At 40.2% G+C, this 13,645-nt stretch overlaps 1 protein-coding gene across 2 annotated transcripts in view; it reads left to right on the top strand.

Annotated features, from left to right (window-relative positions):
* Positions 1 to 13,645, top strand: part of CNKSR3 (CNKSR family member 3) — a 99,205-nt gene that overhangs the window by 67,663 nt on the left and 17,897 nt on the right. For both annotated transcript variants that reach the window (XM_084622990.1, XM_084622991.1), the window contains 3 exons: positions 3,439 to 3,480; positions 5,570 to 5,689; positions 7,396 to 7,455. In XM_084622990.1, the coding sequence (XP_084479116.1) occupies positions 3,439 to 3,480; positions 5,570 to 5,689; positions 7,396 to 7,455 (222 nt within the window). The remainder of the gene's footprint in view (positions 1 to 3,438; positions 3,481 to 5,569; positions 5,690 to 7,395; positions 7,456 to 13,645) is intronic.

Genomic DNA, 13,645 nt, shown 5'->3' with positions numbered 1-13,645 from the left:
ATCATAGCTAAACATTCCTGTGACAGCCACGGTTGGTGTATGTGTAGCTGAAATGGGCATCAGTGTTCTTTCCCCTTCATACATTCTGTTTATTAAATTTTAAGTTTTTTAATGTATTGTTTTAAAATTGTGGGGGTTTTTTTGCACTGATTGTGATTTTTTTAACACAATTCATCTTTATTAGTTCACAACATATGCTGCCAAGTGATCAGCAGTTCTGAAAGCAACCAGTTACCTATTATTGCTAAGTGCCACATAACTCATGAGATAATTCAAAAACAAAATTAATAGGTGCATTGACAATGTTGTATTCCTACATGTACAGTGATCACCACACGACTCCTGCAGAGCCAGGTAGAACACACTACAACAACACACCCTGTTCTTGCTCAGTGTTAAAATGGTCTTTCAAAGCCTCCCAGAGCAATATAGCTCTGCACTGAGCTCTTCTAATAGCCCTTGTGTCTGACTGTTCAAATTCAGATGACAGCTCCTCCACCTCTGCCCTGCAGCCTGATGGAAACTTCCCCCCTTTGCTTCACGTATATTATGCAGCACACAGCAGGCAGCTATAATCATTGAGATGTTTTTCTCACTGAGGTCTAATCTTGTAAGTAAATAATGCCAGCTACCCTTAAAACCACCAAAAGTTAATTCAACTGTCATTCTGCATCTGCTGAGCCAGTAGTTGAATTGTTCCTTGATGCTGTCAAGGTGGACGTATATGCCTTCATGAGCCAGGGGAGCAAAGGGTAGGCTGGGTCCCCCAGGATCATTTTTTGGCATTTCAACATTTCCAATGGAAAACTGCTGATCAGGAAAGAAAGTCTTGTAGCTTTCACAACAGTCCTGTGTTCTTAAAGATGTGAGTGTCATGCATCTTCCCTGACGAGCTCACACTGATGTCAGTGAAGCGTTCCTGGTGATTCACCTGTGCTTGCATAACCACAGAAAAGTAGCCCTTCCTGTTTGGTGTACTGAATGGCAAGGTGGTCTGATGCCAAAACAGAGAGATGCAAGCCATCTATCGCACTGCAATTCAGGAGCAGCACTGTTGCAAATCTATCTGCTATGTCCTGCACGTTGCTGAGAGTCGTCACAGTCCTGCGTACTGGCCCTGCATACTTGCCTCACAACAGCCCTCCTGGTGAATTTCCTTACTCCAAATTGATTGCTGACTGACCGGTAGCAATCTGGCATTGCAAGTTTCCACAGTGCAATTGCCACTCACTTTTGCACTGTCTGTGCAGCTCTCATTTTGGTATCCCTGTGCAGGAGGGCTGGATAAAGATCCCTGCACAGATCCAGGAATGTGGCCTTGCTCATCTGAAAGTTCTGCATTATGATGCGATTCCAAAAGTCAGTGCTTGTTTCTCGGGCCCAGAAGCAACACTCCACCATCTGCAGGTGGTCCCTGAATGCTACGAACAACCTTGAATTGATTCTTACTATGTCCCACAGCAGTCTGTCCTGTGAGGAATTGTCGTGTTTCCCCACTTCCTTTGGCGGTTCTTATAGCTCTGGAAATGTTTCAGGAGCGTGCAAGCTGTACTTGCAATGCTTGTGATAATAGTGCAGGCTTTATGCTTCTTTCAGGAATGGTGGACAGAGGAGGCCGTGTGTGTTTGTGGGCTTTTTTTTTTTTTTTAAAAAGCATGAACATTATGGGATACAGATAACATCATGGGATGGAGACAGTTGCAAAATGGGACATTCACCCTATGCTTCCAGTCACCCCTGCGTGACTCATTTCAGCCCCATCATGCATTGCCAAAACTTCCCAAAAGATAGTGTGCTGGATGGTGGCGAGTTGCGCAGTGAGATACCTACCCGTGGTGCACCGCATTCTGCATCAATACAAATGCTCCTGGTGAGCACGTAAACTGCTGACACAAGGAGCCAAGTATGCATGGGCACAAATGATGTACCAACCGTGCCATCTGTATGCTAACATAACTTGAGTCAACATAAGTTTTGTAGTGTAGACATGGCTTTAGTCACCACACTATTCTGTCCTTGTATGGCTGTCCAGAGAACAACAAAAAGACAATCCTACGTGGAAACGTTGTCATTACTTCAGTGACTGAAAATTGAGAAGTGATCTAAAAGGTCTTCTAGTACCTTACTCTTGTTGATATATTATTTTTCTATTGGAGCACTTAAAGCAAAGTACATCTCTCTTTACATTAGTATAGCAAGCTACTCTTCTTTTTTTCCTCATACGACTACACTGTCACCAGAAAAAGTGAGGTTACTGTCTGTTCGCTAAAAGTGACGGCCTTTGGAGCAATTTTCAGGACAAGTCTCAAAAGCATATGGAGCATCAAATGTAAACGTGTGGTCAGACTTGGTATAGATACATATGCAGTGGCTCTAACCCCCTTAAGAACCAGGCCAAAAATAAACTTAATGCTAAGGACTCAGGATATTGAGCTCACGCTTCCATAACATGTACGTTTATGTAAAAACCCAAGTTGTGTGCTAAGTTCTTTGGCAAACTATATAAAGTAAGTAGACTTAAAGATTTATGCAGACTGTGAATACTTAGTCTTCAGCAAATCCTTCTTCATGAAATCTCTTCGTTAAAATGTCTCAATCTTTTACGATGAGGTGTGACAGTTGTGCAGCTTGGAACTCTGGTGCGATATGGGTCAGAGTTAAGATTGTTAAAGTGATCTTTGTGATGTTTGGGTTTTTTCCCCCAAATATAACCTTAACTTTGTATTTTCAAAACGTTTTGTTATTTTTGAGAAAAGTGTTAGTGGGGGTTTCTTAAGTAATTAATAAATATTTACAACCGTACCTGTGGTTTACCCTCCCTTCCCCACCTCCTTCTTCTTTTTACCTGGGAATGTATTGGTGTGTTCCAGTTTTGCTGTTTTTTTTCAGAGAACAATGGTCTCTTCTGTAATCTACTAAATGAACTCTTTTCAGTTCAAAGTCTTTTGTACCTGAGCTGTGTAAATAATGCTCTGTGTGCCATTCCCTTGCCTTTGTGAATGCCATCAATAGCATATTTTAAAAGCACTTCTGAAGCTATTTTTAACCCGTGGTTTTTTTATCCATTTTGAAATGATGAATACAGTAATAGCTGGCTCAGAATTTGTAGTATCTAAAACAAGCTTATATGGTTTACCTTAACAAAGTCCATCTTTATTTGTGCATAACTCATTTTTCCTGGAAAATTCTTCTGCAGTAACTGAAGGCTTGTATTCTTTTAACATTTTGAAGGTCTGTATTGCCTCTTAGATCAGGTGTCAGAAAATTGTTGTTCAATGGTACATTTCATGCCTAGAAGGCGAAGCAGATGTCTGATTAATCCCTGCTCCAAAGATACTACCCTTTTTGCCTGAGGTCAGGGGTAGCTATATTTCAGTATTTTGCAACCTAGTCTGTTTACACAGTTCTGTTAATTTAGTGCTTGTTTTCTCTTTTTAGGATTGCACTGTGGCTGAAATGGAAGACAAAGTTCTACATGTAGTAAGTATGCATTTCAGTTACGACCTAGTTATTTGTATTCCCATTTATTTCAATGACTTCTTGATTACTCAGACTGACAAAGTTGAAATATACCATGTAAGCAAAACTCCATTGCAGGCTGTTTTTTTCATTCATTATTCTTTCAGAAGGGATAATGGTGAATTTTTAATGATGTATAAGTCAGCACTGCTATATACAGTAGATGATCCTTAAGGTTTTATTCCATAGGTATTTCTTCAAGTCCAATGTCTGGCTCAGTTTTTAGGGGAGGGGAAGGAATGTAAAAGGATGTTCCACCAAGTAAAGCAAAATGTCCATGATCCGCAGCGTGGGATATAGCACTTTATTTAATAGATAATGTACCTTGCTGTGGTCCTGTAAAGACACTGTCCTGCCTATGGAAGTAGAAAGATCTATGTCTAATTATTCTTCATTCTGAAAGCTCTAAGTTTTCAAAATCATTTTGAAGCAACCTTGTGACCAACAGTGGGATGTAATGAAATACTTTTAATATTTTGTAACAGTTAATCATCGCTTCCTGCTTTTGACATGAGCCAGGCTGTGTTCTTTGATAAGGCCTTCCGTTTGCTGATAGATGCTTAGGCATTCAGTAGCACAATAGCTAAAAATAATTGTGTCCATAAATAAGGAAACCAAGCAAATAGGAGTTTTCAGTTTCTCATTTTTCCACACCCCATTCCATATATGTACTGTTGTTTGGAATTCCCTTGTTTTAGCAGTTCCTCATATTCATGTTTGGGCATTGTTTCGATTTATTTAAATTACATCAGTTCTATAAATCTGGTTTAGAATAAAAAACCTTGAGAATAATTTACCGTGTGCCCACGGTAAATTAGATAGAGGTATCTTTATACAAGGCTGCATTTTGTGCGGCCCCTTAATTACATATGTCTCCACTGAGCGAGAAGTCCCAAGGGCACTTGGAGATATTTACTTTCTCAGGTGAGCTACCTTCCAGTTTCACAGCCAATTACAAATAAATGCTATCCTGAAGATTTTAGGGCCTTTTTTTTTTTCTTAACTGTTGAAAACAACTTTAAGTTAAATACATTGTATTTTGTGTCTTGATATGTATTCAAACAATGAGGTGTATAATGAAAAGGAGTACTTGTGGCACCTTAGAGACTAACCAATTTATTTGAGTATAAGCTTTTGTGAGCTACAGCTCACTTCCTCTCACGAAAGCTTATGCTCAAATAAATTGGTTAGTCTCTAAGGTGCCACAAGTACGCCTTTTCTTTTTGCGAATACAGACTAACACGGCTGTTACTCTGAGGTGTATAATGTAAATTTTGAGTGTGTGGGAAGAAAATAAATGTTTTGACCATTATATTTTCTCTGATTAAACAGTCATTTTGCCTGTTTGAAACTTTTAGAATGTAAAAGACAAATTACTCCCTTCTGATACGTAAGCCTGACTTTCACTGGCTTCGTTAGTCCGAGTTATATGTGTTTAAGGTCAGAATGTGTCCTTAGAAATGGTATTGGGTTGGGATTGGATATATTTTGGTAACAAGGAAATATAAGTTTGTAAGGATTCCAGCAACTGGCACAAAGGAGATAACTGCTAAAATACTTAATTGTTAAATGCCTACCTACTCAAAAGCTTGGTGTAGAGTACTCACCAGTTGCCATTGGCTTCTTTAGCACCATCCTGCCTAACCTTTCTTAAAGCAGATCTAAATAACTGTTGGCAGCTTTTGGCACTAAAGGTAGTCAAGTGTTCGGGATTTAAAAATAAAAATTCCAAAAAAATATAGACTAAATTTTTGCAAGAGTGTGGTGGTGTCGTTTTTGCCTTTTTTTCCAGGCAACTGTAGCGGCACCTTTTCCCAACATGCCTTGTCACTGGTGGTAGCAGAAGTGGCAGATTTTTACCCCAAAAGCCTAGGGTAGACAAGGCCATAAAGGAGAATTGTCTGAATGGTCTCGTATTCTGCTACCAGTTCTATCAAGCTTTCTTAGTGGGCCAGATTTTAGAATTAAATAACTTCTGCTTTATTGAGAAATTAGTGTGGGGAGGAATTCTAGAATGTGGCTTTCCTAATGAATTTTTGTTCATTTTCAGTCCAAGATTTTAAATGGAATTTGTGATAAGATGATCAGATCAACTACAGATCCGTTGATGAGCCAGAGTGCATGTCTGGAGGAGGTTCATTTAACCAACATTAAACCTGGGGAAGGCCTGGTAAGAACTCAGCTGTCTGCTTCTGTGGTTACTATGTCTGCATTGTTAGTGCCTGGCCCTGCAAGCCGTTACGCCTATGTACATTGTTTACTCCCATTAAAATCAGTAAGGATTCAGCGTGGGACTAACTAGACTCATGGGCAAAACTGTCTGCAGGATCAGTCCCTTGCCTGTGTTTAAGGCATTTTTGAGGTGGTAGTATGCTGAGTACACCTGGCTATTGGTGGGATTCATCGATGGAGGGGAACAAAGGGGTCCCTTACCTTCGCTGGTCACCTAAATCAACTGTACATAGAGACTTTCTGAAGGATTTTTTTTTATCTATACTGTTTTGTGAGATTTTTTTTTTTTTTATCTGTAGTTTTGGTTGGATGTGGGGCGTATTTGGCGTTTGTTTTTAGCAGGGGTCTGTGGTAAACCTTTGACCATGTGCTGAATATGGTTGGTCGGGTTGGATGTTCCATTGAATGGTGTTTACAAAAAATTGGAGATGGGACCTTTCTGGCTGGAGTGGAGGTGGTTCACATTTAAATGCCTTAAAGGAAACTGAAATATTTATCTGAAATTATTTAACTTACTCTTAAAACTATGAAGAAGTGAGAAATATCTTTTGTTGAACAGTTTTTAAAAAACATGGGTGCTGTGATGGAGAACCTACAGTGTTTTGAGCTACATTATTGCAGGGCTAACGGAAGGGACACAAATGAACTAACCATGTTCCAGAACTATGGCAACTTCTTCAGTGCGGTTTGGGTATCAAATAAGGGTATTCGCTGAATAGCAGCATGATAGCTTGTGCTCTGCAAGAAATGGGGGGACAGCGAAGGAGGAGGAGGAGGGCAGGGAGCATAAATCTTTGCAAATGGAGAAGAAAATCAAGAAAGAAAAATGTTTTGTGTTCACGCTTCTAAGTGGTGGATAGTAATTCCTGGCACATAAATTGCACTTAGCACTTGAATGGCACTGCATAGCTAAAAAGCACAGCATGGTAAGTAATCTTCAAAACAGCTTATCAGGAAGGAAAATGACCTATGTTATCTATATGGAAATTGATACAGAAGTCTACTATGTGTAATTAAAATGTGAATGTTAGCCCATTTGTAGATGGTATGTTAAGAATCCACACGCTCAGACCTATTTCATTAGCATTTATCCTTGCAGCCACACCCAGTAGTATAGTAAAGTGGTGCTAGCGTATGGTTTGCCTGTGCTCCTGGTTTACGCCAACACTGTAATGTTACAAGATGGCGAGCATTAAGAACAGGGATTATTTGAACTTGCTTGTCTGTAGAATATTTGTAGCAAACTTGTGAGGAGGTGCTTGGCATGCAAGGAACTCTAAATGACTTATCTAAAATTCTCCAGGATAGTCAAGGCTATAAAGAAGTTAAGTTACATGATTTAAAAATAAATATTTTAAGGATCATCTGCAAAGGGTCAAGTATAAAATTATATGTACTGAGTGCCCAAGAATTCAGGAAAAGAGGAACATTTAGTACTTTGATACTAGATCACACTACTTACAAATGTGAGTCCATGAATTTTCATATATTTGATGTTTTTTACACAGAATGAGTTTTAAGTTTGTTGTAAGATGTTGCTTAACCTGTTACATAAATAGTATGCAAGTTTTTATTCTTGGCACTGCCTTTCTTAAATTTGATTATTTTCAATTTCTTCTCCCCTTCCCCCCCCCCCCACATTAGGGAATGTATATCAAATCAACTTATGATGGATTGCATGTAATTACTGGAACTACAGAAAATGTGAGTACGTCTAATTCAATTTGAAGTAGATGTATTTTTAATTTAAACTATTCTGGATGAAAGTATGTTTAGGCAGATTCCTGAGGCTTTTTGTTTCTGCCATGTATGGATCGCAAAATCCTATTGCGAGCAACTTTGTGTGATACACCATTGGTTTATCCTGGATTTATGAAGATTATGCATATATGTATGTTTTAATAGAATAACACAAGGGTATCCTGTTGATATAATAGCTTGGTCAAATAATCACATTTTGTAGGAGACAGCCTTCTACATTGTGGTGGCATACATCTAGGTATGATCCTATGTTTCTCTTTCGGTGATGGTCCTAAGAAGGGCCATTTCACTGGATTGTCACTTGAGTTGCTTTTTAGACTGTGAGGCCATGGACTGCTGTTCGGTTGCCATGTTGATAGTGTTGGTTATGCCAAAGCACTTAACAAGAGAGAGACTTATTGTATAATGAAAAAGCATCAAAATATGTAACATTACAGAATAACATTTAGTGGAGAGCCAACACACGAACTAGCAAAACAAAACACGAACTAACAACATTTGTGAGACAGGCTCTGGAAAATCTGCTGCATGGTCTTGAACTCTTCACCATATGTCGTCACAACGAGAGTCGGTGAGTTTGCGATCCCCAACATCTATAAGCCACCAAATGTCTCCTGTACCACGCAGGTTTTACTGACTCACCACCACTCTTTAATATGGGTTGGAGACCTCAAGAGCCATCATAAATCCTGGGGTTACGAGACAATGATACTTAAGATGAACAACTTTTTGAATGGGCTTCGAATCAAGACAGGCATCTACTGTTCAATTCCAAGTAGCAAGAAACCTTCTGTTTTGCCGGACGGAGGCAAGTCTACTTGCTGGACATGTGGTTTGTGTTCTGTGGCCAGAACACGTGGCCTCTAGTTGTGGAATGAACTGTCCTTGACAATTTTATGCATAGCGAGCACCCTCCTGTTGTCATAGACATTGCTCTCCAAGTCCCCCTAATCACATTGCTACCAAGGCTGTGTTGGAACTTGAGGAAGGCCTATGGGAACAGCTACTCAGAAACCACAGGAAAAGTGGTTCACAGGATACCTGCAAACATCAGGTTCATCAGCCTTCTTAAAGAGGGCACAAAATGGAATATCACACCCCCCCCGCCCCCCCAAGCTACAGAAAAGCCACAGTTCTTGTTGGTTGACAGACAGTGAGGCATTCCTAAAGGAGTACTGGATAACAGGTGACCCTCCTGCTTCAACTCCTGGAATCACTGAACTCCACATAGCTTTTGCCCATCACTCTCATCTAGCAGAACCTAGATTCCACTCGCTCAGGCAGGAAAGCCAGAAGCTGGGAATGGGCGACAGGGGATGGATCACTTGATGATTACCTGTTCTATTCATTCCCTCTGGGGCACATGGCATTGGCCACTGTCGGAAAACAGGAGTTGAGGTTGATGTTCAAAATACCATTGGCTTTAGAATATTTGCCTTACGGAATTACTAGAAATTATTGTTCAGTTACAAAGTTTTTATGGTGTCTTGAGTAAACAAGTGCTTGCTGAGCAAATATGCTCTTCCATACTTTGCTCTTATTAGGACAACTTCTCTTTACCAAAGGAGATCAGGGAGGGTAGTTTAGACCAGGAATAAACTATGTGCTTCTCAGTGGCAAAGTAACAGCAGCTAAGATCACAAAAAGTTTTTTTTGTTTTTTTTTTCCCCCCCTCTTGGGTTTAGGATGTTGCCGTCTAGATACTAGTCCTCTGGTGTGCTGAGACTGCTGCCTCTTTATTGTATGCTTGTACAGTGCCTAACACAATAGGGTTTTGGTCAATGACTGTGGCTCCTAGGTGCTACTATAATCCAAATAGATAATAATAGTAGGACTATTCTATGTGGATGGTGTGGTTGCTGAAAGGAAGAACCTGTGAAGTGCAGCTTGTGTGATCTTTTCTAGTTAGAAAAAGGACTGGTGATTCCTTCTGAACCCTTGCTAAGTTATAGTGATTAGGGAGGAGTGGGTGGAAATCTGTACTTACCATTTATCATGAAAACTATAATCTTTTATATCTGCCAACTCTTAATCTTACTGGGTTATTTGGCATAACTTGTTCACCATAGGCTGAAAGACTGAGTCTACTGTGCAGCAATGTCAACATTTGATAGATTGTAAAAGATTGTAACTTTGGTCACCATTAAGTTGTATAGGTAGTTGAAACACAGGCTGAAAGCTCTGAGTGAGACTCTGCTGCAACCATAAACCAAAACTCTGAACCCAGGTGAATCTGTAAGTATCAGTTCTTCTCCTAGGAAACCGCATTCTCCTTGGAGAAATAACATCAACTAGGAGATGACAGTGAGAGATCTACTAGCAATAATTAGACTCTTTCCCCCCTTTCTGATGACAAAAGATCTAGTTTATATTCGGCTACAAACTACCTTTCTGACCAAAGTAGTATCTGCATTTTATTTAGCTTTCAAAAAATTACTTTTAACATATGTGAATGAAACCTTTGCCAGGTGGCTGTTATCAGAACTCTAGTACTGCACCAACCACACTGAATGGTTCCAGGAAATCAATACACTGTCTAATTTCAGTCAGTTGTCAGGATTTCCAAGATCTTCCTGCCTGTTCGTGATTTCCTGTGTTGCATGAGAACACACTGGCCAAAACAAAACTTTCCACCTTCTTCCATGCTCTCCATAGGCGTGGAATAGCTGCCTTGTGAGCTGAAACTGGCTATATATGTACTATCTGAGATCTCTCAAGCAGACTGTTGATCATCCTGTAGGATATTCTGAATTCAGTGCTCACTGCTTAATGAATCAGGAATCACAGAAATATAGGGCTGGAAGGGACTTTGAGAGGTCATCAAGTCCAGCCCCCTGCACTGAGGCAGAACCAAGCAAAAACCTAGACCATACCTGACACCTCTTTTGTCTAACCTGTTCTTAAAAATCTCCAATGATGGGGATTCCACAACCTCCCTTGGAAGTCTGTTCCAGAGCTTAATTTCCCTTACAGTTAGATTAGCTATTAGAAAAAAAAATGAAATCTTCCTGGCTGCAGGTTAAGCCCATACTTGTCCTACCTGCAGTGGATTTGGAGAACAATTGGTCCCCATCCTTTTTATAACAGCCCGTAACATATTGGAGACTGTTATCCGGTCCCCCGTCAGTATTCTTTTCTCAAGACTAAGCAGGCATAGTTCTTTAACCTTTCCTTACTGGTCAGGTTTTCTAAATCTTATTTTTGTTGCTCTTGTCTGGACTCCCTCCCTTTTATCCACATCTTTTCTGAAGTGTGGCACCCAGAACTGGACACAGTACTCCAGCTGAGGCCTCTCCAGTGCTGAGTAGAGTGAGATAATTACCGCCTGACTCTTACATGTGATGCTCCTGTTAGGCTAATATTCTGAGATGTTCTTTTTCCCTACTGCATCTCATTATTGACACTCATTCCATTTGTGATCCACTATAACCTCCGGATCCTTTTCAGCAGTACTGCACCTAGCCAGTTATTCCCCATTTTGTAGGTGTTCATTTGATTTCTTTCCTTCCTAAATATAGTACTTTGCAATTTTTTTTGAATTTTATCTAATTGAATTCAGTGTCAGACCAATTCTCTAATTTGTCAAGGTAGTTTTGAAATATAATCCTGTTTTCCAAAGTGCTTGCAACCCCTTAATATCTTCCACAGGTTTTGTAAGTCTGCTCTCCACTCCATTATCCAAGTCATGAATGAAGATATTGAATAGTGTCAGACCCAGAACTGACCTGTGTGGGACCCCCCTAGAATATTTTCTGCAAGCATAATCACAGCCCAAAAGATGCTGTTAGCCTTGGTTTGGACAGTATTCACCCCTCCAAACAGGCATTTCCTTGATGAAGAAGCAAGAGGATAGCAAAGAAATGTGTCAGAGTAGCAGCCGTGTTAGTCTGTATTCGCAAAAAGAAAAGGAGTATGTGTGGCACCTTAAGGTGCCAGAAGTACTCCTTTTCTTTTTGCAAAGAAATGTGGTTACTCATAGTAGTTGGAGCCTCTGTCACATGTACAGCATCTTCCTCATTGCACAATTTACTCCTATAGTGTCCCACTATTACAAGATATTACTTGAGTTTTGAAGGTCTGGTGGTGATGAGAGAGAAACTTCCATCCAGGCTTTCAGTTCTTCAGTAGCTCAGGGATATTGTCCTCCTATCCATATTGTTGTTTGTGGGGAGAGAGTGAGGCTTTTGCTATGGTGAGTAGCCCTCCCTGTGTGAATTGCACTGTGGACACGTCTGTTAGTGTATCTCTGTTCTGCCAGTGTTGCCACGGCTTCATCAGAGTTGATACGTTGTTATGGTAGCAGGAATATTTTTTAAATAACTGTAGCAGTAACCTGTGCATGGCACCAGCTTTAGATAACTCAGAGTAAATATTTACATGTTTAACAGCTGCTTGTTAATGTCTAGCTGAGCATGTTGTCTGTTTTGGGAGGAAATTAATTTTTAAATGTTGTTGGTTTTTTAACACCTATATCTCTCAGTACACATCATGCGCACACATAATGTTGTCCGGTTACTTAAATATAATTTTCTTATTTTCTTGATGCAGGCATTTGGATTAAATGACTAAATTAGGGACTTAAATGAAAACTTGCAGCTTTCATTTAGATTAGTAAGCAGTGAGGGGAAAAATGAAATGGCCCCAGCTGCACTCGTTACTTTTCTGTCATATATCTTCAGTATTTGAGACTTAAGGCTTTTAGCGAACACGCTAAATGAAACCACGTTATTGTGTTTAGATTCAGTTATAACAAGTAGCAACATAAATAACTAACAGTGCCCATATTGTTTCTTAATAGGATATGTTTAATCTTTTATTATCCACTTCAAAGCTGTTTTCTCCTCTAAAACCTTTTATTCAGTGTAGTTTGTGTAAAAACATTTTGTTTTTAAACCAAATTTAAAATAGCACAAAGTTAAAAACTCTTTGCAATGCAGCTGACTATTCCATCCCTGTAGAACCAAACAATTTGTGATGGTCATCTTAGCTCCTGTTCCTGGATTTTCTTAGCACTTATTAATTGCCACTTTTTCTTTACTTAGGTTTATGTTGCTATTGATGATAACTATCTGACCTGCTGTTAGCTAACACAGACTCTAGAACATCCAAATTGAAGTGTCTGAGATGACTGGTGTGTCTTGGGGGTGTTCTGGGTGTGAGGCTAGGATAAGGAACCGGCACAGATGGGTGTATATTAACTGAAGCTTGGTGTTTTCTTGTCTCGTGAAAAATTTAGAGGTTACAGATGTGTTCCTGATCCACATTGGGACCAAACTGAGATCTTTTTTTCAAGGATTTTCCCAAAAAGAGAGATCGTGTCTGTGTGCTTCTCCTTGAATAGCCCACTGGTTAGGGCACTCACTTGGAACATGGGACAAACAAATTCAAGTCCCTGCTCTGCCCAGTTTGGACCTGACACTTGAATGTCAGTCTCTCATATCCCAGCTGAGTGCCCTAACCCATGGGCTATTCTGGAGTCCGGGAGGTGGGGAGGGTGAATGTCTCAATTGCTAAATTGTGAAAGCTGAGTATTTATTTATACAAAGCTGAACATAGAATCATAGAATATCAGGGTTGGAAGGGACCCCAGAAGGTCATCTAGTCCAACCCCCTGCTCAAAGCAGGACCAATTCCCAGTTAAATCATCCCAGCCAGGGCTTTGTCAAGCCTGACCTTAAAAACCTCTAAGGAAGGAGATTCTACCACCTCCCTAGGTAACTCATTCCAGTGTTTCACCACCCTCTTAGTGAAAAAGTTTTTCCTAATATCCAATCTAAACCTCCCCCACTGCAACTTGAGACCATTACTCCTCGTTCTGTCATCTGCTACCATTGAGAACAGTCTAGAGCCATCCTCTTTGGAACCCCCTTTCAGGTAGTTGAAAGCAGCTATCAAATCCCCCCTCATTCTTCTCTTCTGCAGGCTAAACAATCCCAGCTCCCTCAGCCTCTCCTCATAAGTCATGTGTTCCAGTCCCCTAATCATTTTTGTTGCCCTTCGCTGGACTCTCTCCAATTTATCCACATCCTTCTTGAAGTGTGGGGCCCAAAACTGGACACAGTACTCCAGATGAGGCCTCACCAATGTCGAATCCAAACAGTCCAACAGGAGAGATTGAGATCACAGAACAGCC

Source organism: Lepidochelys olivacea (genome assembly GCF_965140295.1).
Source record: "Lepidochelys olivacea isolate rLepOli2 genome assembly, chromosome: 3".
Lineage (NCBI taxonomy): Eukaryota > Metazoa > Chordata > Testudines > Cheloniidae > Lepidochelys > Lepidochelys olivacea.
The sequence above is the reverse complement of the archived record's forward strand: the minus strand, read 5'-3'. Positions and strand labels throughout refer to the sequence as shown.